Source organism: Platichthys flesus, chromosome 3, assembly GCF_949316205.1.
Source record: "Platichthys flesus chromosome 3, fPlaFle2.1, whole genome shotgun sequence".
NCBI classification, from domain to species: Eukaryota; Metazoa; Chordata; class Actinopteri; order Pleuronectiformes; family Pleuronectidae; genus Platichthys; species Platichthys flesus.
In genome coordinates, this window is record NC_084947.1 from 19,076,852 (window position 1) to 19,102,375 (window position 25,524).

A 25,524-nucleotide genomic window follows, 5' to 3' on the forward strand; every position below is an offset into this window, starting at 1 on the left:
CTGCGGCTCTGCAGGAGAACTGTATCAGCTTTCATTGCACACTGGTTAACCAAGACTTCCCACTGCATACCAGTAGCGGGAGCCTGTCAAGTGTGTCGCCCTGAAAATCTTCCGTCTGGGGTGTTGAAGAACAATCATCATTCCCAGCTCAATCTCACTCATTACTTTGTTGTGTTCAGGAAAGTTACAAAAAAGTAGAGAAGATCAAGCGCGGGGAGGTGGCGCAGTCGCCAGGGATGATCGAATGATCAGCTGAGATCTGATGGGCTCAGGCTGTTCGCTGATTTGCCACCAAATTCAGAGAGATCCTCTTTTCAGCACCTGACACCAGACTTAAAGGAGGATAATGATGGGTGAGAAAGCAGCTTCCACAAAGCAGCACTGCCGGCACACAGAGGAAGGTGTGGAGATGTTGTCACGGGAAAGGCTGGATGTGTGTCAAAACAAGCGCTCCCAGCTCTCTGTATCGCAGCTCTGGCTCTTCAGTGATATTACTCTCATCCTCGTCTTACCTCTCCACTGACTACCACACGTCTGTCCCCACTGTCTCTCACACTTTTCTCTTCTTCCTTCTCTTTTTTCGTTATTCCTCATGGAACAACATGAAGAACACCCCGCATTGGAGAGAAAAAGTCAGTAGAAGTGTAATTCATGTTGTCATGTAATCCTTAGTGTTGTGCTTTGCTTTACGGCACTAATATGATTTTAACTCCGGCAGATTTCAAGGGAACATGAGACTCTTGGTCTGCGTTGTAATTACGTAAATCGCGCAGGCCGTGTTCCCAGTTTTACTATAATTTGATGAGGAACTACACTATAATTGAATATTCAAATTAGGATTATGTGTCAATATGGCTCTCCTTGCCTGAAATGAGGATTAATTGTTGTCAAAACTCCAGTGGCCAACATAATGTGAGCCCCAACACTGCTGTTGATTAGCAAATGCATTTGCCATGTTTTTGTTTTGAGAATTAGTTTTCTAATTGATTTGCCATATGTTACCCTCTCCCATGCACCTAAAATTGTATTTAGAAATCACCAGTTTGGATTAAGACAGTTTTGTGTTTGAGACAGATGGGAAAAACAACCCCGGAGGTGGCCAGTGGAAAAAGCGTTTCTTGAGCACATTTCCCTGGATCCACGCCGAGTCTTTGGGATCTTAAGTACCACTTTCACTCTTTCTGATAAATAAATAGAAAAAGAGCCTGACTTAATACTTTTCCTCTCTTGTTCTTTTTTTTTCTTCTCGGGAGCACTAATTTCACAACACAGGCCCACTGTAACGATCGTCCCTCTCGTCATTCCTTAAAAGACATTTAAACCGTTTCCCTCCGTGTTATCTGCCTTGTTGCTTTGAAAGATGTGTACCTTTTCTTCCTCTGCGGTGGAAATCAACCTTTCGCGAGGTAAAAGAAGACTGCGTCGAATATGGCAATCGGTCCCCGCAAGATTGATGCCAACCTTTTAAAAATTCACCATTGGCCTGGATTTAACATGGCCAAATGCTGATGTAAATGAGGAGGAGAAAAGTCGACCCTTTCATTGCAAATAAATCTGAGTTGCAGGCTTCAGCTCATAAATACCACGGCCCGTCAGAAGTCTTGTTTTATTGCTCTTGATGGAAATTATCGCATTTATTTATCTCATAGCCAGAGATAAGGCTTTGAAAGCCACACTCACATGCAGGCACCCTCAGGATATATGATCTGTCTTAAATAAAAAAAATATATATTTTATTATGTTATCCATACACAGACCAAATACAGAACATGAAACACACTTCTTTATTTGCAGCTTCACACCTGCTCATTTCCCCAAATTTGCCTCGTCTTATAATTCAGTAGTTTTCCTTGCATTCTCCATCCTGTCCTTGTCTGCCGTGTTCTCTTTCTTTTACAACAGGCTCTTACTGCATGCCTGTGTATCCTCCAACCAAAGCCGTACACTTCTTTTTTTTATATCGCCAACTGCTTTGCATTATCGTTATGAGATCATTTGTTTTATAATGCCATCTCAGGGCTCATTTTCCCTTCAGAGCATGTCATGTTATGCAGCCCTCTCGAAGCTGTGAATTTTTTTTTTTCCTGCTTGCTGTGGATTTATCGATCCGTAGGGGTGAGTCACAGGGTGTAATTCATGATAGCTTGATTGATGAGGATTTCAATCTTATATGGTTTGTTAACTTCAACTCCCCACAAAGTGCATTCTGTGCTGTTTTCTGTAATACAAGGCCATGAATGGTGGAAAAAAAATAAAAAGACTTCCCTTGAATAATGGAATCTCTCAGTTCCTCCAGAATTAACAAGATCCTGCTCCGAACCTCCTGTTAAAGGTCTGTTCGAGCCCCTGGGCACAGGCTGAGGCACGGTTTAACTTTTACCATATTTCTCCTCTTCCCTTTTCAGCCGGGTATTTCAGCGCTCTGCTTTGCCTGTAGACAGAGCAGAAGTCTTTTGTGTAGGGGAGGGTGCCATGCTTAAATTTTAATGTCTGAAAAACTTCTCTTGGTATAAACTGAAAGTGTTCTTAAATACAACATTTTCATGCATATTGGGTGTTTTCATAACGATTGTCAATACAATTGTATGAATCAGTTGACTGAACTTTTTTTTTTTTCTGCAGTAGAACCCCGAGAAGGCCAGAATGTGAGCTGCAGAGAAGTGGGAGCAACACCAAGACGGGTAAAGAGGTCCCACACTTTAAATGCATTCATGAAAGTCACAGTAGACGATCAGCGGAATCCAACATACGTTACATTGTAAAACTAAGATCTTACTGAAGCTGTGATTTTGGAGAAAGAGTTAAATACTCGTGCTTCCAATGCTGCATCTACAAACAGTCTCGTCTCCACCTGTACATAAAAGAAGCTTCTCTGCTACTTGATCTACAAACGCTCTCTGTCTACATCTCCTCACTGATGGATACTGCACAGAGCTTTGCTTATCTGAGCCAACGTGCCTTCCCAGTGGAGCTCGGCTTTACACTCAAGAGAACATTTAACAGCTGTCAAAGACCATCCATCACATGCCATACTTACATGTGTACCGTGCATGCACTGGACGAATGCTCTTCTCTTTGTCAAGGACAAACTCAACTACTGCACAATGCCCCATGACTAAAACAGAAAAAGGGCTAATTCGTTAGGAAGCAGAGCTCGGCTATGACAGCCTCAGAGCCACGGAGTCGGAGCCGGCTGAGACGCTCCAGCCTTAAAAGAGCGTGAGATTCACACGAGGTGAACAAGGCAGGCAGGTTTTTATCCAGCTGGAGAGAGACACCATGTGGTGAGGATTCCTCCTGCTGCTCCAGTAGAGAGAGGCACGCCCAGGCTCTGGCCACTTTACACCCAACCCTTTTTAATACAAGTCTAGTTTTAAACAGCTGCTGAAATGTACAGATATTAAGGAGTTTTATTTTGGATGCTTTAAATTAATTTGAAAGAAATAGAACATAATTGACTAAACAAAGATGAATACATCACTGTGTTGGTATGACGGTCATTAGAAGTTAGTCCAGACAAGTGTGCAGAGTGTAGCCCTGAAGGAGCAGACATTAACACACAGCTGAATGGTTTGTGGCATTTGGTGTGCGATTTCCTCCACTGGGACGGGATTTGAGTGACAGTGAAGCACATGCACATACTGTACAGAGCGCTGCCAACGGTCATCATTTATCTGCAGAAAAACTGTCCTCTGCAGGTGCACGCGCTTCCTCTTCCTCCTTCTTTTATGTGTCTCCTCATGAGTGGTTGAGATTTTAAAGGAAAGAGGATTAATGGCGTTTGTCTGAGATGCTTCTTGCTTTATTGCTTGCGACCGTGTACTCGTCAGGCTCACAGCATCACACTGTGAATGTGAGAGAACGCAACTTCCCTTCATTAGCAATGTGATAGCCTGCAGACCAAGTGTGAGGTCGTAGCCGACAGCCTATTTGTGTTAATTGTTACCGTGGTGGTAGCTCGGGTGTGTGTGTATGTGGGTGCGTGGGCGCCCGGGTGTGCATGTGTGTGTGTGTGTGTGTGTGTGTGAGTATGTGTGTGTGGGCTGACAGCTGGCCAGGTTCGAGTTGGTCTAAAACCATGTGCGCTCTGTCAGGGTTGTACAGGCGCCTTCTTTAGGATTGATGAATTGCCTGCTTTCTTGATTAAACCCTCCGTCACTTCCCAACAAAACAAAAACCCCAACACAAAAAAAAGAGCAAGCTGAGGGGAGGAGAGGTAACATGTCTGGGAAATCTGTCATCTGCAGTCACATCATGTACAGCTGTGATGTGCAGGCGCTTTGACATTTATTACCAGAATATTAAAAACTAATTCACATTTATTTTGCTGCCCTCTTTGACTTGACAGTTCAAGCTCATTTGAAAAGTTATCAAGTTTTCATAGCAGCGCCAACCTTTTGCTTTTCTTCACTGGTGTTGCTTTGATCCACGCCAAGTCCCTTTGCCAATTAGGTCCATTATTCATACATTGACAGAAAAAGCAGGATGTTTTAAAGGTAATTAAATTTGCATTTTGTGAAATGTGTCATATGTTGCATATCTTTCATAGAAATATATGTAACAGTGCTGGAGAAAAAAAAGTCTATATCTGTAAAATAAACCTATGTGATGGTTCAGTCAGTTGCGCTGCGGTGTCGCTTCATTACCCACAGAACAACATATAGTATTCAGCAGCCATCCACCTGATAAAAAGGTAAACGTAATAAAAAGCAATACATTTACATATCTATCGCATTAATCAAAAATACATCCTGACATTGGCCCTGATCTAACGTAATATGGAGAGCAATTATTTCCCTATCCATTAGGGGAACTTCAATTAACAGACACCAGACAGTTCATCCTTCAGAGGAGGAGGAGGAGGAAGGAGAAAAAAATAGGAGGCTCAAAATTAACTTGGGTTTGCAAAATATCTTGGCAGGATGACAGTGATTTTTGATTTTCAGGAAACAATATTAGAATTCTTATTAAACTATGTGCATCTGCTTTTAATTTGCTGCAAATAATTGGAAAATGCAATGGAGCTTTCCAATTAAAGCTGTACTTTATGCTGTTTAATAATACCCTCATAATATTATAGCTTATGAAATGACAGGTGAGTTGGTGTATGAATAAAACATAAAGCCCTGTAATAAGAGACCGAAAAAAAAGGAGACAGTTGTTGGGGGGGCTTTTAAATGCTCGACATAATTTGCATATATTAATCTCCTCTTTTCAGCCTTATCAAGTATTCCACTGTATTTGAAGTTAAAATAGTCGTGACAGGCAGGGGTACGCTTCGTTTTTCCAAGGATTTATTACTTGTATAATTCTGGATCTTTAATAAGCCAATATGACTGATCCTCTGAGTTCTGTGGAATTTGGTTAATTGTTCCAGATGGTGCTCACTGATTATGCAAAATTACTTTCTTTCTCCTCTTTTTCCCCCCAACTACACCATTTCTTGATTGACTAACATGGAGAAAAAAGATTATTTTTGGCGCAGCACTTTCATTAAGAGGGTTCTCATCAGGTTTCAAACAAAAGTTCCATCTTATCGCCCCGTGTAGTTCTGGGCAAGGCTATACAGAGGGAGGAGATCAACCGGCTCTTATCTCAAACCATGATGGATCGCAAACGCTTTTACCGCCGGGGTTATATTTTAGAATAACACAATTCTTTAGGCTGAGGGATTAAAAAACACAACCTCTGGATAGTGACACAGAAGTTATTATTAGTGTACGCCGTTCTCCTCTTTCTCTCTCGCGCTCGCTCTCTCTCCCAGAGATTGATGAAATTACTAAGCAGCCGGGTTGGTCCTACACTTGCAGCTCGGGCTCCATCCACAACTCACTAACATTCTGTTTTGCATCAGCTAAACTGAGCTGAATGAATCATTTATGGAAGTGTTATGGGGGAGGTATGGGCAGATTTACTGCCGAGCTTTTACTTTAGATGGAATGGGATTTCTATGAAACCGATCTTGATGTCTGAAATAATGCCAAAGCTTACATCAAGACATGAAAGGAACGCTCTTAAAACCCAGATTTTGCTCCTTAATACCCCTGGTCAGCAAAAGGCAAAGCAGAGCACGAGAGAGAGCTTCGGCAGAAGAAAAGTATTTACACCTAATGTACACACACACACACACAAACACATATGAGTAAGAGCTAAATGTGTTTACTAATCCCAGAAACTAATTATATAAAGCAGTGCTGAATTTCATTTTATAATTTGACGTCTTGTATATTATATCATATATTATTCAAATTAGCTTTAATTCAGGTTTAGGTTTGAGCTATTTGTGCATTTCCCATATTGACATAGCAGGGTAGCTTCAGTGTTTTATGGCAAACTTACTACAGAACTGGATCAAAGCATTGGATTGAAACCACACCAGCATGCTGTCAAGACAATTCTATGTTATAGGATAATTAATATTAGTGTCATAAAGATAATATAAAGTATATGATATAATGTCTGGATAAATCATGAATGTAATGTAGTAGGAAAATATACTCGTAATTATTTTCTGATCTGGAGTCAAAGTTTATTATGAAAACAGTTGTAAGTGGAGATTGTGTATTAAGTATTTATCCGAGTTTTTTTTTCTGGAAAATATTGGTATGTATTTTCAAAAATCAGATCTTAAACAGATCCATTCTGTTGTGACCAAAGTGAAGTGTGAAGATTAAGAAGTCTTTTTTTTTTCTCATTGAGTATAGTCTGTGTATCGCCTCAGTTCAAAAGTGCTTTTTTGCTTCAAACAGATGAGAAACTTCTCAAAAACAATCCCGTTGGAATTTATTCTGTTGATATGTCAAACATTCTTTATGACTAGGCGGCTTTTGTAGCAAAACATGATCGATCCCGTTGTGATGATGCCAAGTATTTGAGGATCAATCCTGTATAAATCCTAATGGATTTTTTTGACTGGAGTCTTGAGGCCCTCCGGCATTTTCGGACCTTTATTATAGTCAAATAAGGGATTTTAGCAGGCTTTTGCATTTGCAGGCCAGACTGGACTCTGGAGTCTCATCCCTCATTGCTTTCTATCCATCCCTGAGATAGAAGCAGTGCTCCATTAGTTTCAGTGTCCAGACGTGGACAGCCTCAATGGATGGGCCTGTCACGGCTCCCTCATTTGCCCCGTGTACAGCAGGGTTTGTTATCACACATCTAATTAGAACTTGATAAAAAATATTTCACAAAAATCCAGTCATTAAATATAGTTTAAGGAGATTTATGGTCAAATATGCCTTAAAGATCTTTTAATGGCTCTGCTGACTTGTTAAGTTTGTAATTAATGATCTTCTAATACATACTGTGGTGTGATTTAGAAAGCACAATGAGATTCTGGGAATGAAGTCGTTGTAGAAAAGGGCATCTGGGGCTCCCAGAAGCTACTGTATATTAAATAGTTCTGCTCAGACTTTGCTTAGAGCCATAAAGTCTGCTGTGAAAAAGTTCAAACCCATCAGTGGTTTTACATGGATGGGGCCGTTTCTATGGTAGGGTTGCAAGGAATAGTGCATGATTATTAAAGTGTTGCCTTGTCATCTCACAAGAGTCAATTAGCTCGGACAGAAATGTGGTTGGCTCCTTTGTAGCAGGAAAAATTCTTTGCTTAACAGTTTTATTTAAGCTATCTCTTTTTAAAGTGCACTTCTCCACACACAATAAAACTAATAATCAAATGCATATGTATGAAACTGTAAGTGCATTATACTAATAACAGTTGCCCATTTCATCAGGAGAGTAATGGTGTCCTTATTAGCATAATTAATGACAAATGGCAGCGCAGCATTGGTGGATTGGTTCTAGGGGATGATAAATTGGTGGATGCCCAGGTTAGTGGCTGCCAAGGAGGCCTCTTTGGCTGTCATCCCTCCTGCTTCTACTCTGGCACAGTTCATTACTCACTGTGTGAGATGCCACTTTACATTGCCTGGTACTGTGAGCATGGAGAACTTAATAACGCCACCCACAACCGCTCAGGGCCTGCTGCTTTACCCACAGTCCAGAGGGCAAGTAGCTCAGCGAGGGCGAGGGGTTGTGGGGAGCAGGGCAACACGGGGATCATCTCCTGCTGCCGCGCTGATCAAAACAGATCACGCGTCAGTCCCGACTTCAGGGGAACCATGTGACCCAGTCTCCTGTGCCGGTGAATGTTTCTTGTTAGGATTTCCGGGGCTCGCCACATCCCTCGCATCATTACGGTTTAGTTTGCCCACAGAACTGCTAATTAAGAGGGGATTTGTGTAATTGTGCCTTCTGCTGTGTCCCATCCGGCACATGCAATTTACTGTCAGCCCTCTGCCAGCGTTTACACTTGTCCAGAGAGGCGTACCCCATTTATACACACATTCTGCTGCACGTTGAGCAGCAGCCACAGCTGGGGATCAATGTCAGTGCCATGGCAATGTCTTAAAGACACTGTGTTGCTGATTAAAGTCTGAATGTCCATTTAATTTCTTGAGAGCCATCCAGCAAAAGAGCGCTCTCCCAGTATTTCTCCAGTACATAGCATCATAAAGGGGCTTTACAATTATACCAAATGACCCTGCAATTCTGGTACTTTATTGAATTATCCTGTTCTACATTTAAACTCAATACGATCTAACTTTCACTTATGTATTATTGGAGGAGTTATAACACACGTACGTGCCTCCACACAGTATACACTGCTATGCAGCGGTGTTTGTGGCCAACTCACTGTAGGTGTTTCTGGCTCTGCCCACTTTCTGGAAGACTGATGGACCAGCGCCTGACTGGGACTGCCGCCTGGCTCCCTACCCACAACCAGATTTCAAGGACCGCTTGTCACAGATGGAAAAGTAAGTGGGTCATTCTACATAAGCTTGCCATTTTGCATCCCTCTGGTCGCACAGTTTGTTTTGTGTCGCTTTTTTTGTTTTAATTATTTCAAACAGTATGTTCATTTTTAATTTGCCAGTGAAGACATAAATATTTGGCACCATATAACTATAATCTTAATAGTTCAAATCTGACCGTAAAGGCCAGTTATAGAGGTGAGTAAAGGTTTTATATGTAAAAGTAAAATGATCGGTGCATTTCAATCATTTCTCTTGTATTCTTGCAAAAAGTTGCACATCCTAATATAATACTAAACAGTTCTTCTTTTCATGATTTTTTTCCCTATACACAAATATATACATACACATTTATCCATACACTCATACTTACATATGCACATACATATATACATATACACAAAAAAACTGAGTAAACTTTCCTCGCTGAAAATGGTAAAAAAATCTACGAATTTTAGTTGAGGTCAAACAGCACGCTTATGTAAAATGATGCAAATTCTTTTCACTCACCATGTTCTTCTTTCTTCCCCTCTATAAACCATTATTTGTATTTTTCGAGCCTGCAGTATGAAGCTATACGGACGTGTATCCACTGGATGTCTTGCATTTTCCAAGCTTAAAGCATAATTTAAGTTTGTTTACATTTTCAACATTTGGCTGAGGTATAATTAATATTTCAGTATAACTGACTCGCTGTCAGCCGAGTTGCCGCAGAAGCTTGTGTACGCTACAGTGAGACGGGGAAACGAGTTGCATGCAGCTGGCAGAAACAAATAAAAATAGATTATCAGAAGCACTCAACATCATTTCAGTGCGTGATCTATTTTGGCATCAATTTTATTCACTTTTTAGAATGTTAATTGACTCCACAGTAAACATTTAAATAATTCAAAAGTTACACTTCCACTTTTGCCAGAGAGATTTTTAATATATTAAAAAGTTTTTATTTTTTTTCCGCTCAGCTGTCTAGAGAGTTTGAAAAAGCGGGGAGAAGATAAAAGTAAAAGAATGGGTTTCATAGAGCCGTAGTCATTAAAAGAATCTGAAAATAGCAACTCGCTATCATCTGTTCTCATAGCACGGGTCAGGAGCTCTGACACCTCCAAAATTCCTCCTGTCAGGGTAGGGGGCCATTTGTATTCTCTCTCATTAGGCAATTTGACTAATGACCTGCCGCGGCTGCAGAGTTACTGAGGGACCCAGAGCCTCGCGCCCTCTCTCTTGCAGCAGCCTGAACACACACCCTCCATTGGAATGGCACAGATGGCATGCCCGGGCGACAAAATAAACCACAATATGTCTCCGAGATGCTGTCAGGCCTGGGCACTATTTCTCATGTCAGAGCGGGGCTAAGGGCTGTGAGTGGGCATAGGGGGTCCTCCTCCAGCTCTCTGTTCATCTACTCACCATTATCTGCAGAGGTGACAGAGAGCGGGGTCTGCAACTAGAATAGCGCCTTCATGGTCTGCATAAAGAATCCGGCTCCAATTGAGAGTCACGCCGACAGGAAAGGCATTGCAATGTCTAGCCTGGATACACAGGGAGAGGAGGCAATATCCCATTGTTTTATGGCAGATTCCAGATGTAGTTCCAACCACTTTTTGACCAGCTTTACTTATTATTTTATTTTATACGATACTAAACAAGAGAAATCAGTCCAGTCCTTTTTGTGATGGATGTTCTCTTGCTGATTGTTTTGCCCAAGCCGAGACTTTCTCACTTAATTCAGGTGCGAGACAGATTCACCAGAGTAATCGCACCAGACAGAGATCAATGCAATTCTGCTGAATTAGTGAAGTGTAAAATAAAAGTTCATCAACATTCCCAAACTGTTACTCTTGAGTCGTGGTGGTAATATGTGTTACGCTCGATCACCCGCACATATTTTCCCATCAGTCAGTGTCGGGGCACAACTCGTGTGCTTTATGTGCTTGTGTACGTACGCTTGTCCACATGGCCACGTCGGTACGAGTCCTGGAGATGCAATGTATGGCGCAGCCGAAGTCCTGGGTGACAGTGCATCCAACAATGGAAAAGTGAGGGATTAGTGCTCAGCCCAGCGTACGAGGGAGCCCTTCCCGCCCTGAAACAGCCATTCATCTGTGCCCAGGGGCTGGAGATGACAATGCAGCCATTGCTCATCGCACCTGACGGAGCCATTAATAAGGCAATGATCCACACGGGGCCTGTGCTGACTCCGTTCTTTACACTACAATCACTCAAGCCACAGGGTCCTCCTTACTTAACGCCACCTCTGTGCTCACCGCCGCCATCATCATCACCATCATCATCAATGTAGTCGTTGTGCCAAAATTCCTGCCAGATGTTTTCATATTGACTGTGCTCATACACTCCAAACGCCCCAATAAGTACCCGGTTCCCCCACACAGTAATACACTCACAAGTTAATGGACTGTAGCCTGGTCATTTAAGAGCCTCGAACATGCTTCAAAGTGGGATTCCCGGTCAGAAGATTGGATTTACATTATTTTTGCCCTTTGCACCTTTGGATTTCTCCGCGCTGCAGCGTTCATTCCTTCCCACAAAGTCATCTCCCGCGCCTCTCCATTTGTCTGGGTGTAAGATAGCCTCTCCAGTATAGATGGTGGAGGAATACAAAGTGAGATCTGGTTTTAAATGTAATCCGTGAGCAATAAAGAAACTCTCTGGCCTTCAGCTCTTGTGGATTCATCTGTCCGTGCAACGCAGATCCATCAGCGGCTACAATCTCAGTTCCTCGTGGCTGGCTGTAGATTAAACCGTATTCTCCCTGCCGACCGCTTCTCGGAGTCGCTACTCCCAGCGACACGGCAGTGCATGTTCATTCACTTGTTTTTATGACTACAACAAGCCATTGTGCTTAGCTGGTCAGCCTGGCTTCCTTGCTGCTCTAAATACCCACTCATCAAAAGCGGCTACAGGGATGTAAGTGTCACAGGACATCTTTTGGATGAATTAAATATTTCAGCTATTGGATTGATTCCTATAAAATCTGGTGCAGACATCCTGGGTTCCCAGATGATGAGTCCTGATGACTTTGGTGATCACCTGACTTTTTTTTCCCCCAATGAGGTTGACATTTGGGGTTTTTGAGTGAGTAGTTCAGTATCCATTCTAAACCTGTATGCAAGTAAAGACCGGCTTCTGGACCCTGAAGCTGCTGCACAAAGAGCTGTTCACCTGCTCATTCAAAGTTCATTGAAGCTCAACATTGTACGCAGAACCCCGAACTGGAGAATCAGTTGTCTCTTTGATATTGTTGTTAACGCCCTCTTGTTCTGATTGACGTCACTAACATTCCTGAGTCCCAACCACCGCTGCTACAGAGCACTGGTCACCTGTATAAGTGTATTAATATTGAACGTATCGTGTGCCCACATCGCCCATCACTCTGGGCGGCTGTGGCTGAGGGGTAAAGTGGTCGTCCTCCAACCTGAAGGTCGGCAGTTCGATCCCCAGTCTGACCCATCTGCATGCCGAAGTGTCCTTGGGCAAGATGCTGAACCCTGATTGGCCCCCCATAGAATAACAAAGTGCTGCTAATAGATGCACTGTATGAATGTGTGTGTGAATGGGTGAATGTAGAACTGTACTGTGAAGAGCTTTGAGTGGTCATCAAGACTAGAAAAGTGCTATATAAATAAAAAAACATTTACCATTTACCATCACAATGCATGTACCAGGTGTGAAGCTGATAAAATGAGATATACTTTCCACAGACAGAGATTTCTAGATTTATGAGATAGATACTGTACATCTCAAGTATTGGATGGATTCCAAACACTCATGTCATGAACTTAACATCAATTACTCTGGTGATCCCTTGATTTTCATATAGCGCCATCATTAGTCAAATTAGTCATGAGGTAAATGGTCTGTGTTTATATAGATCTTTTCTGGTTACGATGACCACTTAAAGCACTTTTCAATTCAGACACTTTAATAAAATGGATCTATAAGCAGCAATTTCTTTATTATGCATCGTATACTGCCGGCACAGCCGCCGGGGGCAATTTGGGGTTCAGTGTCTTGCCCAAGGACACTAAGGCCCTCAAAATGGGAGAGCCATAGCCGCCCCAAGGTAAGGTTTGTCCACAAGATTAAATTACGACCACAACTACTAACGACTACTTCTGCCTTCAGCTAGTTTGAACGCCTATTATCATCAAACATGGTAAACATTGAATCTGTTAACATCCTCCTGGTAGCATGGTTACTGCATTGTTATAGGGAGGATGTTAGCATGCTGATGTTGTAATTGAGTTCAAAGCGCCATGGACCAATGTGGACTCCTGTTATTGCTGCACTTTTACTCAGAGACGACTGGAAGCCAAGAAACTAAATAAGCTTTCTTGTGGCCGTGGGGGTGAAGGTCATGCTTTGATTACAAAGCTCTCATTGTACTACAGTGGTGTGGAAAGTGCCAAACCGGGGATCTGTGCAGTAACCGAGAGAGGAAAGCAAAGTGTCAAAGTGAATGATATTTTAGAGTTTCATACTTAAAAATATTGCTGTGAACAGGAAAAGACCAAAAGGAGTGTCAGCTCCAAAGCGATGACTCCTGAGCAGCCTAGGCTTACATTTATGAGTTCCCTTTCCTGAGCCAGCTCTGATGGACTGTGGGTTAAAGAACACCAGTTGGAAGCTCTTGGGCTCTCTGGGCTCCCGACGAAGCCGGCGGCTGCAAAAGTTTTGTGCTTCCAGATTTGGGAGTTTTATAATGAAGCCGAACAGCTGCAGTTTTCCCTTCATCCTGGAAACGAGGGGCTTTGTGTCCCCTGTCACCCTGTGTTAATTTGGACCCTAATGTATTTTATAAACAAAGGGCTGCTCTCTAGCCTGACAGTCATGACACCTTGATTCCAGTGCAGGATGCATGCAGTACAGGGTTACACCATTAATAATCAACTGGCAGCCATCACACCATTTTAACCACGATCATTATGATAAAGGGCATACACTTAATTACAGGCCTGCTTAATTATAGCTCTGTTGAAGCTCGTTTGTTTGGTCAAATGCTAATTATACCACCACGCTCTTGGCAAGTCCTCATTTCAATCCGCTTTTTGCCGGTTGAACAGTGTGGCTTATTTTCATGCAAATTTGATATCTGGTGAATGTTTTGTCTCTCTTCTTTCCACTTTTCTGTGCCTGGTGCGAGTGTGTCTTTGTTTCGGAGGTGAACATCTCCCAGACAAGACGGAATTCGGGAATAATCAGGAGTAATTAAACTGGAAGAGGGTTGGGAAAGGGCTGGGTTTGGAGGAGAGAGTGGAGGTGCTCAAATAAAGCGGAGAATAGAAAAAAAAAACCTTTCATCTTCTCTCCATAGACGGAAGGATCGGAGACGTCTGAGCGGAGGGGGTGACAGTGGATGCTGATAGCTTTGCTGTTTTTATAATCCCACATTTACTCTTGTAGAAATACTCAAAGTGCTTCTTTTATTGTTTAAAAGTCCAAATTAAATGTGTGTATCCTCTCGTCTTTGCAGCTCTGGATGATGTGCCCTTTGTGATCTCTGAGAAGTTTTATGACAACCCCAAAAAGGTAAAAAAATAATATCTTTGAGGAACTGGTGACAGATGCATAATTAAGTTTTTAATATGAGAAGGATAATGGTTACTTGTCCTGCTGCCACGCCTTTCATGCCTCTCTTTTTTTTTCCTTTTCTCTACTTTCCTCTTTTTCTTTTCTCTTTTCCTTTCCTTCCCTTTATCTCCTTCCCTCTCCTCTCGATTCTCTACTTTCCTTACCATTTCTGTCCTCCCTCTTTCTCTCCTCTCCTATCCATTCCTTTTATTCATTTTCATTTTCTCTACTTTCCTCTCTTTTCCTTTCCTTTCCTTTCTCTCATATCCTTACTCTCATTTCCTTTCTGCTTCTCTTCTCTTCTCTTCTCTTCTCTCCATTTCTATCTTTTCCTTTCTTTCCCTTTGCTGTCCTGTCCTTTCCTTCCCCTTCTCCCCTTCTCCTCTTACCTCTGCATTCCTTCCCATGTCTCCCCTCTCTTTTCCTCTCCTCTCCATTACTTTCTTTCCCCTTCCATACCTTTCTCTTTTTCCCCTTTCCATTCCTCTGCTCTCCTTTTCTTTCTTCTACCTTTTCTCTACTTTTCTCTTTTCCTTTCTTGCCTTTTCCTTTCTTTCCTTTCTTTTCCATTCCTCTCTTTTTCTTTCCTTTCATTATCTTTCTGTACCTTTCCTTCCCATTCCTCTCCTCCTCTCTCCTCTGCTCTCCTCTCCTTTCCTTCAGACTGAGTGATGAATGCATGCAGTCAGGCAGAGCTGGCTCAATGCAGTCCATTTGGCTGGCTGGCGGCGGTTGTCACTATAGCCCCGTTTGTACTGACATAGAGAGGGAGAGGATTAAAGATTTTAAGCATGCTTACTTAGCCATGAGCCTAACCGCCATGTTTCTTGTGTGTGTTTTTTTCCCTCCTCCTTCTTCCTCCTCTCCCTGCTTTTGATTTCAGATACAGCAAGTCAATTTAATGGGCATTACGATCAAATCCCTGGCAGAGATCGAGGAGGAAGTGAGTAGAGGCTGTAACGCTCGGCTGCCGCTGACGCCGCTGGCCCAGAATGCAAAGCAAACGGTCTTGGGGTTGTAATTAAGTGTCTGAGACAGCGAGGCCCTGTTGGCTCCACTAAGCCCCAATTGAATAAAAGCATGGCCAGACTAGGCAGCCATTCTCTCTTAAAAGCTTCATCTCCTGTTCCAAAACACTTGACTTTTATCCCCCAATTCTTCTGTGCAACAGCTCAATCGAGCAACTCGCGAAGCGCCGCGGATCTCCAGGCGATTTGTCTTCTCTGCTCAGATTCTCAATGTTTTTAACTTTTTAAGTTTCCAATCAGCTTCATCTTCAGTGGTGAAAATTTTGGAGATCATGTAGAGGCAAATAAAATCAGGACTTTATTTCAGATGAAACACTGTAGCCTGCAGGCATTAGTGGGAAGGAAATCATCTACAGTATGTGCTGCTCCTTCTTTAGAGCCCATGTGTTTGAAAGAGCAAGAGGGAAGAAAGGGTGTGTGTGCGTGTGTGTGTGCATGTGTGAGTGCGTGTTTGTGTGTGTGTGTGTCTGCGCGCACGTGCACATGCTTTAAAGAGAGTGACAACCCCCCTTCTCTCTCATTAGCACGGTATCTTGGTATCAGAACTGCCAGGAAGTGACAGACCACTGTAAAAGAACAGGTGCTGTTGGGTTTGAGATGTGTTACAGAGCAAACACTCCCTCATCAAACTGGGTGTCTGTTCTGCACTCTGCCTCTGTCTTCTGTCACATACTATCCAAATCACACAGTCGCCATCTTGTCATATGGTCATCTGAATGAAGCTCATTGTCAGCGCAGGTATTAATGGTGTGTATGCGTCTCTGTATGTGTGTGTGTGTCCAGGGTGGAGACAGGCTGGCTGCTCATCCTATATGCTCTTGTCTTTTTTTTTTTCTTCTCCTCCTCCTTCCTCTCCCGCTCCCTCTCCTCCTGCCTTTCTTCTCAGAGAGTGTGATTAGCAGGAGGACACATGGTGAGCTGAGCTGGGGAAGGGAAGGGAAGGGCATGAGAAATCATTAATTACAGTCGCGCTGGAGCTGATGAAGTAAATGTGAGATAGTGTAACACATAGGATTTAGTGAAGTGGACGACAGCACAAGATTAATGGTGGGGCCAGGCTGATGAGGATGAAGTCACAGCTTAGCTTGATAATTAGTTTCCAAGTGGAAACATCCCTCACCATTGTGTTATTTTTACTTCTCTCCTCTTATTATTATCCTAGGATGATATCTGCAGAGCAAGGACTGGAAATATAGGTTCTTCTTTTATAAAGTGATGCATGTCTGTAGAGCCGCATTATTTTCTTTGTCTAGTTTTCCTGTGCCAGCCTTGAACCTTCAATTTAAAGTCCATTGTGTTTTTCTGTGTCTGTGCTTCTGTTGAAAGGACTCATGAAAAAAAAGTAAAAACCAAAAAACTCACAATATTGTGGTTCATAAACAGATGTTTCTAGAATGAAACTGGATCTCAGGTTTGTAAATGAAGTGAATTCCTCCCTCTGTTGTCCAGAAGAGGTCACTGTCCAGACTTGACTGTGGGCCTTTTTGCCCCTCTTCAGAAACTAGTGGTGCTTCCGGCACAGAATGTAATTGCCTGGTTTCTGAGCCCATTAATACATATGGATTCATGAGAGAGACCCACTCTCCAGAATTATACATATGCACATGTAATTGAGGAAAACTGTTGTAATCACAGCCACAGTTGTAGATAAGACCATTTCCTAACAGGCATCACTTAAGCCATGTCTCGGATGATGTTGGTTCCAGCAATTAGGCATTCTTTTCATTTCCCAAATGACTCGCAAAACTTGCGGATATTATAATTGCTTTTAGCCACGCATATCTAATTTGTGTCTTTTTAAGTGTTAATTAGTAAGCGATTTAAAGTGACATCTTTATGTAGTTTGCTCGGCTGAAAACTGTTGTTGGCGGCTGGCTAATGATTTTCAGAGGGAGTATGCAAGAGTGGAAAGAAGTGTGTGTGCGCAGACATGACAAGATTTTCATTAGCACCTATGTGTGATTGGTTTCAGTTTTTCTAGGGAGTTATCTCTCTCTGTGTGTGTGTGTGTGTGTGTGTGTGTGTGTGTGTGTGTGTGTGTGTGTGTGTGTGTGTGTGTGTGTGTGTGTGTGTGTGTGTGTGTGTGTGTGTGTGTGTGTGTGTGTGTGTGTGTGTGTGTGTGTGTGTGTGTGTGTGTGTGTGTGTGTGTGTGTGTGTGTGTGTGTGTGTGTGTGTGTGTGTGTGTGTGTGGATGGAGGGACAGTGGTGTACAGGGGTATGCAAGAGGTGTGAGAGGGAGAGCTCCAAATGGAGGTGGAATTAATGAAGACAACATGTCACATATTTTTGGCAGTGGAGCAGGGACAGGAAATGAAGCTCGGCTCGTCTGGGTGACTGCCGCCCATGTTCTAGTGTGTCACTGTCCTGTCAGCCTGTGTGTAAAACTGGCAGACATTGATACATGCTCTCCCTGATAACACCCCATTCCCCCATCCATCATCCGCACACACACAAGTACACGCACACACACACACAAGTACACACACACACGTACACGTACACACTAGCTTATTTATTTACTGTGCCAGATGTTGAGTCTGTATTTTAGTGTGGTGAGGGACTGGATTTCTTCACAACTAACAGGCTTGTGATATGTGACAGGTTTTGGGTAACTTGAAGCTTCGCCTCAACTAGATGAAAATCGGGGAAGGTGGTATTTTGATCGGGAGAACCCAGTGTCAGCCATTGTGGCTCTGTGGCCTCTGATGGAGATTCGGAAACTTAATTCAGTGATCATACAGCAACACCTAGTGTTGTGTTGTGGTAATACAACTGTCTGACCTGCTGAAATGAGCAGTACTTAAAGTTACAAAACTATCTACTTTTAGAATATTTAATTGTAGAAATCATTTAATCACAAGTACCACTAGAACCTTTTCTTTCTTATCATTTTTTTATAATTTGATTTTTATGAAATAATGAAAAAAATTGTTTGAACTGCTAATGTTTTCTTGGATGCATGGTCCAACTGTTTCCCCTTTCACTAGCTCAAGTCAGGGTTGTTTACCATCTCTTTATCTTCATGCATGGAAATCAGGGATTTATATAGATATTTTATTTTTGGATAACTTGAGGCTAGATATTTGCAGGTGGACTAAAAAACTGACTGAGTGAGCATAACTGATGGTGGAAGAACACAATTAACAAAGAGACAATTGTTCAAGTGGATTTGTCATGTTGTTGCCTATAGGCCTGGATTCGCACTAAAAGCAACTCCTTTGAACTTAATATTACTTTTAAAAATATGACAAACCGACTTTGGGCATCAGAAATTCTTAACATCCGGGGGTTTGAGAACAGAGGCAGAGAGAGCTCAAAATACTGCAACATCAGAAAACGCGCGCAAAACCACAAAACACAAGATACTGAAACATAGCTGAAAACCAAAGTTCTTTAAGCAGACAGAAAACAAATGTTGAACTTCGGGTTAGAGGCCAGTTAGAGGCAGGGTCTTCCTCCACCTGGGGTAAGAAAAACACAGGTTACGCAGCCGCGGTCTTCAAGTGTAGTTTTTGCTACTTGCACCACATTTCCGTATTTGGGTGTGTATTTGAAGTGTTTTTGTGTTGCCTGTATGTTGCTGCACATGTGGTATCAAATTAATGAAGATATTTTCTGAATTTGCACGTGTTTCCTTAAGTTGCTGTGTGTTGAGCTCTCCAGGCTACTGTGGCTGAGACTTCCAAGACTTGATCTCTACAACATGGAGGAGCTAAAATGATTAATACATTCTTTTAAATACGATTTTCCATCTTCAAATGCGACAGAAACTGAGGTAGTTAGGAGCCCTGCTGTCATGTCTTTGACACTCCGGAGGGGGGCAGTGTTTCCTTATATTTCCTCAATCTCAGGTCTGGTTGACCCACTAATCACTGTGCTGTAAGGCCAATTTTATGCTTGTGGCTTTTAATAGCGTGGATAACATTTAACCAATAAGTTTGAATCCACGGTTCAGCTGCTATAAATGTGTTAAATTGGTTATATAATGCTACTAATTTTGTGAGCCTGAATTTAATGGCACAGATATCTTGTAATGTATGCCCTCTGTTCTGTTTTGGACAATTTGCTTTCAGTCATCTATGTGTTCTGACTCCTCTTCTTCTTCGTCTTCCTCAGTTTTACTACAACTTCAGCGCAGAGCAAAGCGTCGCCCTGTGACTTTCCTCCCAGGCCTCCGAGGGGGACAGAGCCACAGGGACTGGACAAGTACTCATTATTTGTAAAATAACAAACAAAATGAAATGAAGAAAGGTTTGAAATCAAGATTCGCCTCAAATGTATGTAATGTAATTTTAAGCTGAAAATGTCAATGCATAATTGCACAAAGTTTTTGTTGTTTTAATGAATTCTATGTAAATGATTCAGCTCTTAAAATATTTTTGATAATATACAAATTTGAACATTAAACTTTTAGAAATGTTGTATCTGTCTTTAAAATGCTTCTGGTAAATGTGTTTGTTTTGTCTTATCTTCCTCAGGAAGTCACAGCAGAATTGTTAAAAATAGAATAATGAATATCCCCGTACAGTTAAAGTGATAAAGGGATGTTAACTGTGACTCGCTCTTTAAACATCAGAATAACAGGGTTGTGCTGTCAGTGAGTTGCAGTCAGAGACGACAACAGGGAGCAGAGCCGCAGCCTCATCACACACACACACACCCACACACACACACACACAGGCCCATCTGACGTTCATTTTCCAGCAGAAGCATCTTTCTGTCACAAAGTTCATCATGAGCAGCGTGCAGCAAGAGTGAGCAGAGCTTTGAGACACAGGAGCCTTTTACCCCAGATGCCCACCCACGTCAGATCTTTAAGACTAGAACAACAGTAAGTCTCAGCTCCTATGTAACACTGGTTTCAAGGGTGGGGGGGGGGGGATGCTGAAAAACGTTATTAATTTAAGTTTTTTTAACAACAGCTTTATTTACTTTATATCCTATAGACAGGATTATAAATTATTTGCAACATCCTCCTTGCTGTTAGATACAAAGGTAGATATAGGTATTTAAACTTGGACACCAAAACATCCCTTTCCTCTCACTTCTCATCTCATTTGCAACTAAATTAATTTGTCAGGATCCATTTGCACATGTCTGCAGGTGTAATTAGTATTACAAACTCATTCATGTATTAATGTCTTGTTAGTTGCACTCTTCCTGCTGTGTTTTGAGAATTATAGATTCTGCTAACAGTGCAGGTATTCTTTCTGTCTTTTTTTTTTTCCTTGACCAAAAATTCCTAATGGCTTGCGATATTCACAGGTGTTTAGTGAAGCGTCCGGCAGATGACAACCCTCCACGAGCGTTTGCGTTGACTCCTCTGTTCTGCTGCGGGAATCAGAGCGACGGTCTGAAGGGATCCTCTGCACAGGGAACAGCTTTCATGCTCCTTCGTGAAGGTGACACTCATGTCAGTGATGCCCTGGAGCACAGTGTGACAGGCTCTGACAGCCCTGCTCCCCGCTTTGCTTAAAGTGCATCCACACAGTATTCCATATGTGCCCACACTCATAAGTAGACTGTTTTCCACCGTTACTTTATTGAATCATGTATAGAAGAAGAATTTTGAAACATTTAAGATTGTTCAACAACTTCAATCATTTACATTGACCATTTAAAGGTTATTAGGGTAAGAGATGATACGTTTCAATAATATTTGGTTTCAGGTAAGTTTAAAAATTCTTTACTTTATTTATTAATAATAAATGAAAAGCCTAAAACCAGCAATGGAGGAATCAAACAAGAATAGTCGTCATATTTAAATATTGTTTCATATTCCTATTTGTCACAGATGGCAAAACGCACATGGATGACACACACCGTCTGAATGAGTGACATCCTTCAATAACACTAATATCTTTTATTTTGAACTGATCCCACTTGCACCTTCTGCTGCTGTAAATACAGAATGAGTATTAATCCAAGCACTATTCACTGTTGTTTCAGTAATATGTGCTAAAAACAACAGTGCCCGGCTGCTGAAAGGAAAGAATTTGGCAATTAAAATAATACAAAGTAATATTCCTGGTCTGTTTTAAAAGATTTAGGTTCTCACCAGGTGCTAAGGTTTTTGGACATAGTGCCACAGTCAAGCAGGGAAGCAGAAAAGTATTAAGTATTAAGATGTGGATTTCTTTTGGTAACCTGTTGATTTAAGTCTTTTTACCTCCCATGAGCTTATGTTTTCACCTCTTAGTGTTTTATGATTGATTAGTTGTAAGTAAGATTGCACAAAAACTCCTGGCGCATTTACACAAAACTTGGTGGAAGGATGTGGTGTGGGTCGGGGGAAAAAGCTACAGTCTCCTTGATTTCTCAGAGAATAATTCATGGATCTTGATGAAAGAATAAGGCATATTGAAGGGACTGATATTTACGACTGTGTGCAATTTGGTTCAGATCCAAATAATCCATTTAAATGTGGTTTCATAAGGAGGCCGTTGGGAAGTGTTGACAATTGCAAAAATCGGAACTTATCCTTTCAAATGAGTAATGTGGCCCTACGCCTGCATAGTCACCTGTTCACAATATTCCATTCTGTGTCAGAAGCAGAGATGTTATCAGTGATGGACGGCAGGTTGAGTCTGACATTAGCCCTGCAGGTCAGATCTAAGTGTTTAGAGTGAAACTGATCATTAGTATGGACTGTTGTGCTGATGGAGACTGGAGCAGCGGGGCTGAGCTCTCCAGATGGGCACCGAGCAGTTTAACTCTGAGCCGCAGTTCCTTTGTGAGCCCAGCCCAGCATCGCCCTCAAAAAGCTGCCTCACATGGTTTCACTTTCCCGCTCACTCCACTTCATCATGTGGAAAATTATGATTTCCAAAGACCACATTTTAAAATTAAAATGGATTTTTTGATCTGCAGTAGTTTAAATGATTGTTGAATAGCTCGGGGCTGTTGCCTCTAAGCCTTTCACATATGGTGAATCTGTTTGGAGAGGGATTTCTTAAACTCCCTCGCTATCTCTAAAGTGACCAGGCCCACTTCAGGCTCCCAGGTCACCGCTGCTGCATCGCTCCGAGGATTTGGCTCCGCCGGAGTTGAGCTGAGCTGCAGAGCAGCACATCAAAGCCCCACCCCTCTGCGAGTCCACCAGATGTCCCGTGGTCATTTTTAAACTCACACCCCGGCACATGACATGGAGCAGTGTGTAAGCATGTAGACAGAGGTGGATGGGCTGCTTGGAAATTAGAAAAGGAAGCCTGTATTTATGAGGTGGTTTGAGGTGCTGTGTTAAGACGGGCTTAGCCAGCCACTCTCCCTCTGACAGCCCTGTTTCCCCCCAGAGCTGGGCTGACCAGAGACACAGAGAGGTGAAGGAGTGAGGGCCTGTCAAAGCAGCCCCAGACCAGAGCTGGTGAACAGACGGTTGGGCAGGTGATGCAGCAAATCACTCGAACAAGCCCCACTTAATGTCCACTTCATGTTTGCATAAGAACAAACGTGGACATCGTGCTTCCAAATGTGATTCCTTCATGCAAGTTCATGCTGGGATAGAAACAGCAACAGGAAACGCTTTAAACTAACAAATAAGTGCTATTTTACTATAAAATTGACTAATTATAGGCTGTGAAACTTCTCTGCTATTTACCACACACCTCCAACACTGTCTCTTGGTTCCCTGCACGCTGACGTCATCACATGTTGGAGTGCCCCTCTGAGACTCAGGAGGTTAGACGTGTGGTCTTCTCCGTACCGCCACCTTAACAAGCCCCCGGGCTGCACTCTGAGGGGAGCCGCACATCAAATTTGTCTTTCTATACCTCAGCTAGAGGTAAGATGAGTGATGTCCCAGAACGGGGATCCCCCCCCCCCCCCCCCCCCCAGCTCCCCCTCACTCCATCTCCCACACAGCGGCTCACCTCCCCTCTCATTCTCTCTCTCTCTCTCTCTCTGCCACAACAGCCAGCCCATGTGAGTCAAATTATTGTAATTGAGCAGGGATGGAGTGGGGTGTGAGGTGATCTCTCTCTTCATCCCCTCCCTCCCTCTCTCCCTCTTTCTCTCTTAGATATTCCTGCACATGTTGTGAAATGACCAGCAAGCATCTCTTTTTTTTCCCCCCCTTCCTTCTAACACCGCCTGTAACACAGAAATCAATTAACTGCTTTCAAGTCAGATCAAAGACAAAGTACACCATCCAGGTCTCTGCTCAACCTGTGGGACAATTAAAGTCTCCCTCTGGACAGCGACCAGGCCGGACAGATGAAGGCTGCCACTGTTCACGTACGTGTGAAGTAGTCGTAAACAACGGGAGCGATGAGAGTTCCGATGAGCATTCCCCTTAATTTGCCGGTCAGTTGTGCATGAATACAGCCGAGTGAAAGGTTTTATGGAGGACAATGTGGACAAATGGGGAAGTGGACTTTGATTTCTATGTCTCTTAGGAGTCATGTGGTCCCACTGAAGTTGTTTAGCTTCTCGTTGATTTCATGTATCCTTACCTTCGCCCAGGAGGTTATGTCTTCACCCCTGTCCCGTTTGTATGTTGGTGTGTTTGTTGGTTTTGTTGTAAACGAGATTGTGCAAAAATAACTGGATAGATTTTCACAAAACGTGATTGAGAAATGTGGTCTGGATCTGAGAGTTTGTTTAGTTGTCTTTACGTTTTTTTTTAATTTTCACCAGAGTTTGATGAAATAGATCAGACCCAAACCTTCTCCTTTAAAAAGAGCAAGACACAGTGAAGGAGACACAAATTGACCACAAACAAGTCAGATTTGTCTTCGGCTTCTCTCTTTTGGCAATTTGTCTTTAGCTGCCTGAATCTTTGGTTCCCTGGAGCCTGTGCCCACTTTGGGGCATTTAAATAATCCTGGTGGACAGGGTGGTCGCACAACATACGAGTGCCACATCAAACTGTTCGGACATGGGGGAGCGAGTGGAGCTTTCGTCCACAGACAGGTGCACTGACCCTGTCCACCTCTGAAGGTGCCACTTGCATTTTATTGGACATTTATGGCAGGCCAGCATTTTTTAACAGCCACCTGGATGCAATAAAGGGCCAGCTCCTGAGCTCTGGCTGCCCAGAGGATTTCCCAGCAGCTCCCGTGGGACCTCTGGCTAGTTAAGATGTTTATTAAGCTGAAAGTGGTCCAGTGGGAAAACACGGCACTTCTTAGAGATTCGGGCCAGCAGTTTTCTTGTTAGTCGGAGCGCTCCCCGGAGGATTGGGTTTCTTTTCCTTTCAAATCTCAGAGGGAGGACAGGGTCAGTTCACAGGGCACGAGGTTGACCAACTGGTAACTAGGCACATGAACCCAGGAAGGGAAATATCTCAAGACCATCAAGGTCAGCTTGGAGCGATTCCCACAGATGCATAAAGCGAAGGCAAAGTCAGCCTATAAGCTAAACACATACAAAAAGTGGATTTCAGTGATCGGATCCATCTTGTTTACAGAGGCTGTTTTCTGAACTAGGGGTTGTTACCCTTGTGTTAAAGTTGTTTCTATGAAGCTAAACTGTAAATGGCAGTGCTCACTGTAACCTAAATACTTAGTTGTTTCATTCTTTTCTATGCACAGTTGAAGTTCTTTGAAGACATGTTTGTCTGGAGCATTGTGATGTTAGCTCTGCTTGCTGTTTGACACATCTTGACCTCACTAAGCTCTGCTGGACCTCTAGTTCAAAGCCTCCGTCTCTAGCCTCGGGCGCTCTGCCCTAAAAACTTCACTTAGCCTGTTAGGCCTTGTTTTAATTTCTAAACGTTTGTCTCTGCATAAAGGAGAAAAGTTTCTCAAACATGAGTGTTGAAAAGTTAAAATGGCCTCTCTGCTGCGATGATTATTACTTTTCTTCTTTTTTTGTTCTCATTTGTTTTTGAAGCTTCTCGGGGCCGGGCGGCAGAGCCTGTGGCGAGCACATTGTGAACCGAGCAGCACATGCGGCCAGTGATGGGTTTTTAGTGCTCTCTGCCTAATGTTCAGGACAGATTAGAAATGTTCGCCTGTGACAGATGCTGTCTAGATCTTCACTACCAGATCCACCCAGCTGCAAGACATCTGGAGGATTTCTACCTTTTTTCTCTGAAGTGCAGCCTATTAATGGCAAACTCCTACACGTGCACGCACACTCACATCCAGTACACA

The 25,524-nt window shown here is 42.8% G+C and overlaps 1 protein-coding gene across 1 annotated transcript in view; it reads left to right on the top strand.

The window, feature by feature from the left end:
- Nucleotides 1–19,852, top strand: part of mvb12bb (multivesicular body subunit 12Bb) — a 40,442-nt gene extending 20,590 nt beyond the window's left edge. Inside the window, exons 8-11 of the mRNA XM_062381143.1 lie at nucleotides 2,623–2,681; nucleotides 14,305–14,360; nucleotides 15,286–15,345; nucleotides 19,547–19,852. Of these exons, the coding sequence (XP_062237127.1) occupies nucleotides 2,623–2,681; nucleotides 14,305–14,360; nucleotides 15,286–15,345; nucleotides 19,547–19,588 (217 nt within the window). The 3' untranslated portion in view covers nucleotides 19,589–19,852. The remainder of the gene's footprint in view (nucleotides 1–2,622; nucleotides 2,682–14,304; nucleotides 14,361–15,285; nucleotides 15,346–19,546) is intronic.
- The last annotated feature ends 5,672 nt before the right edge of the window (nucleotides 19,853–25,524 follow it).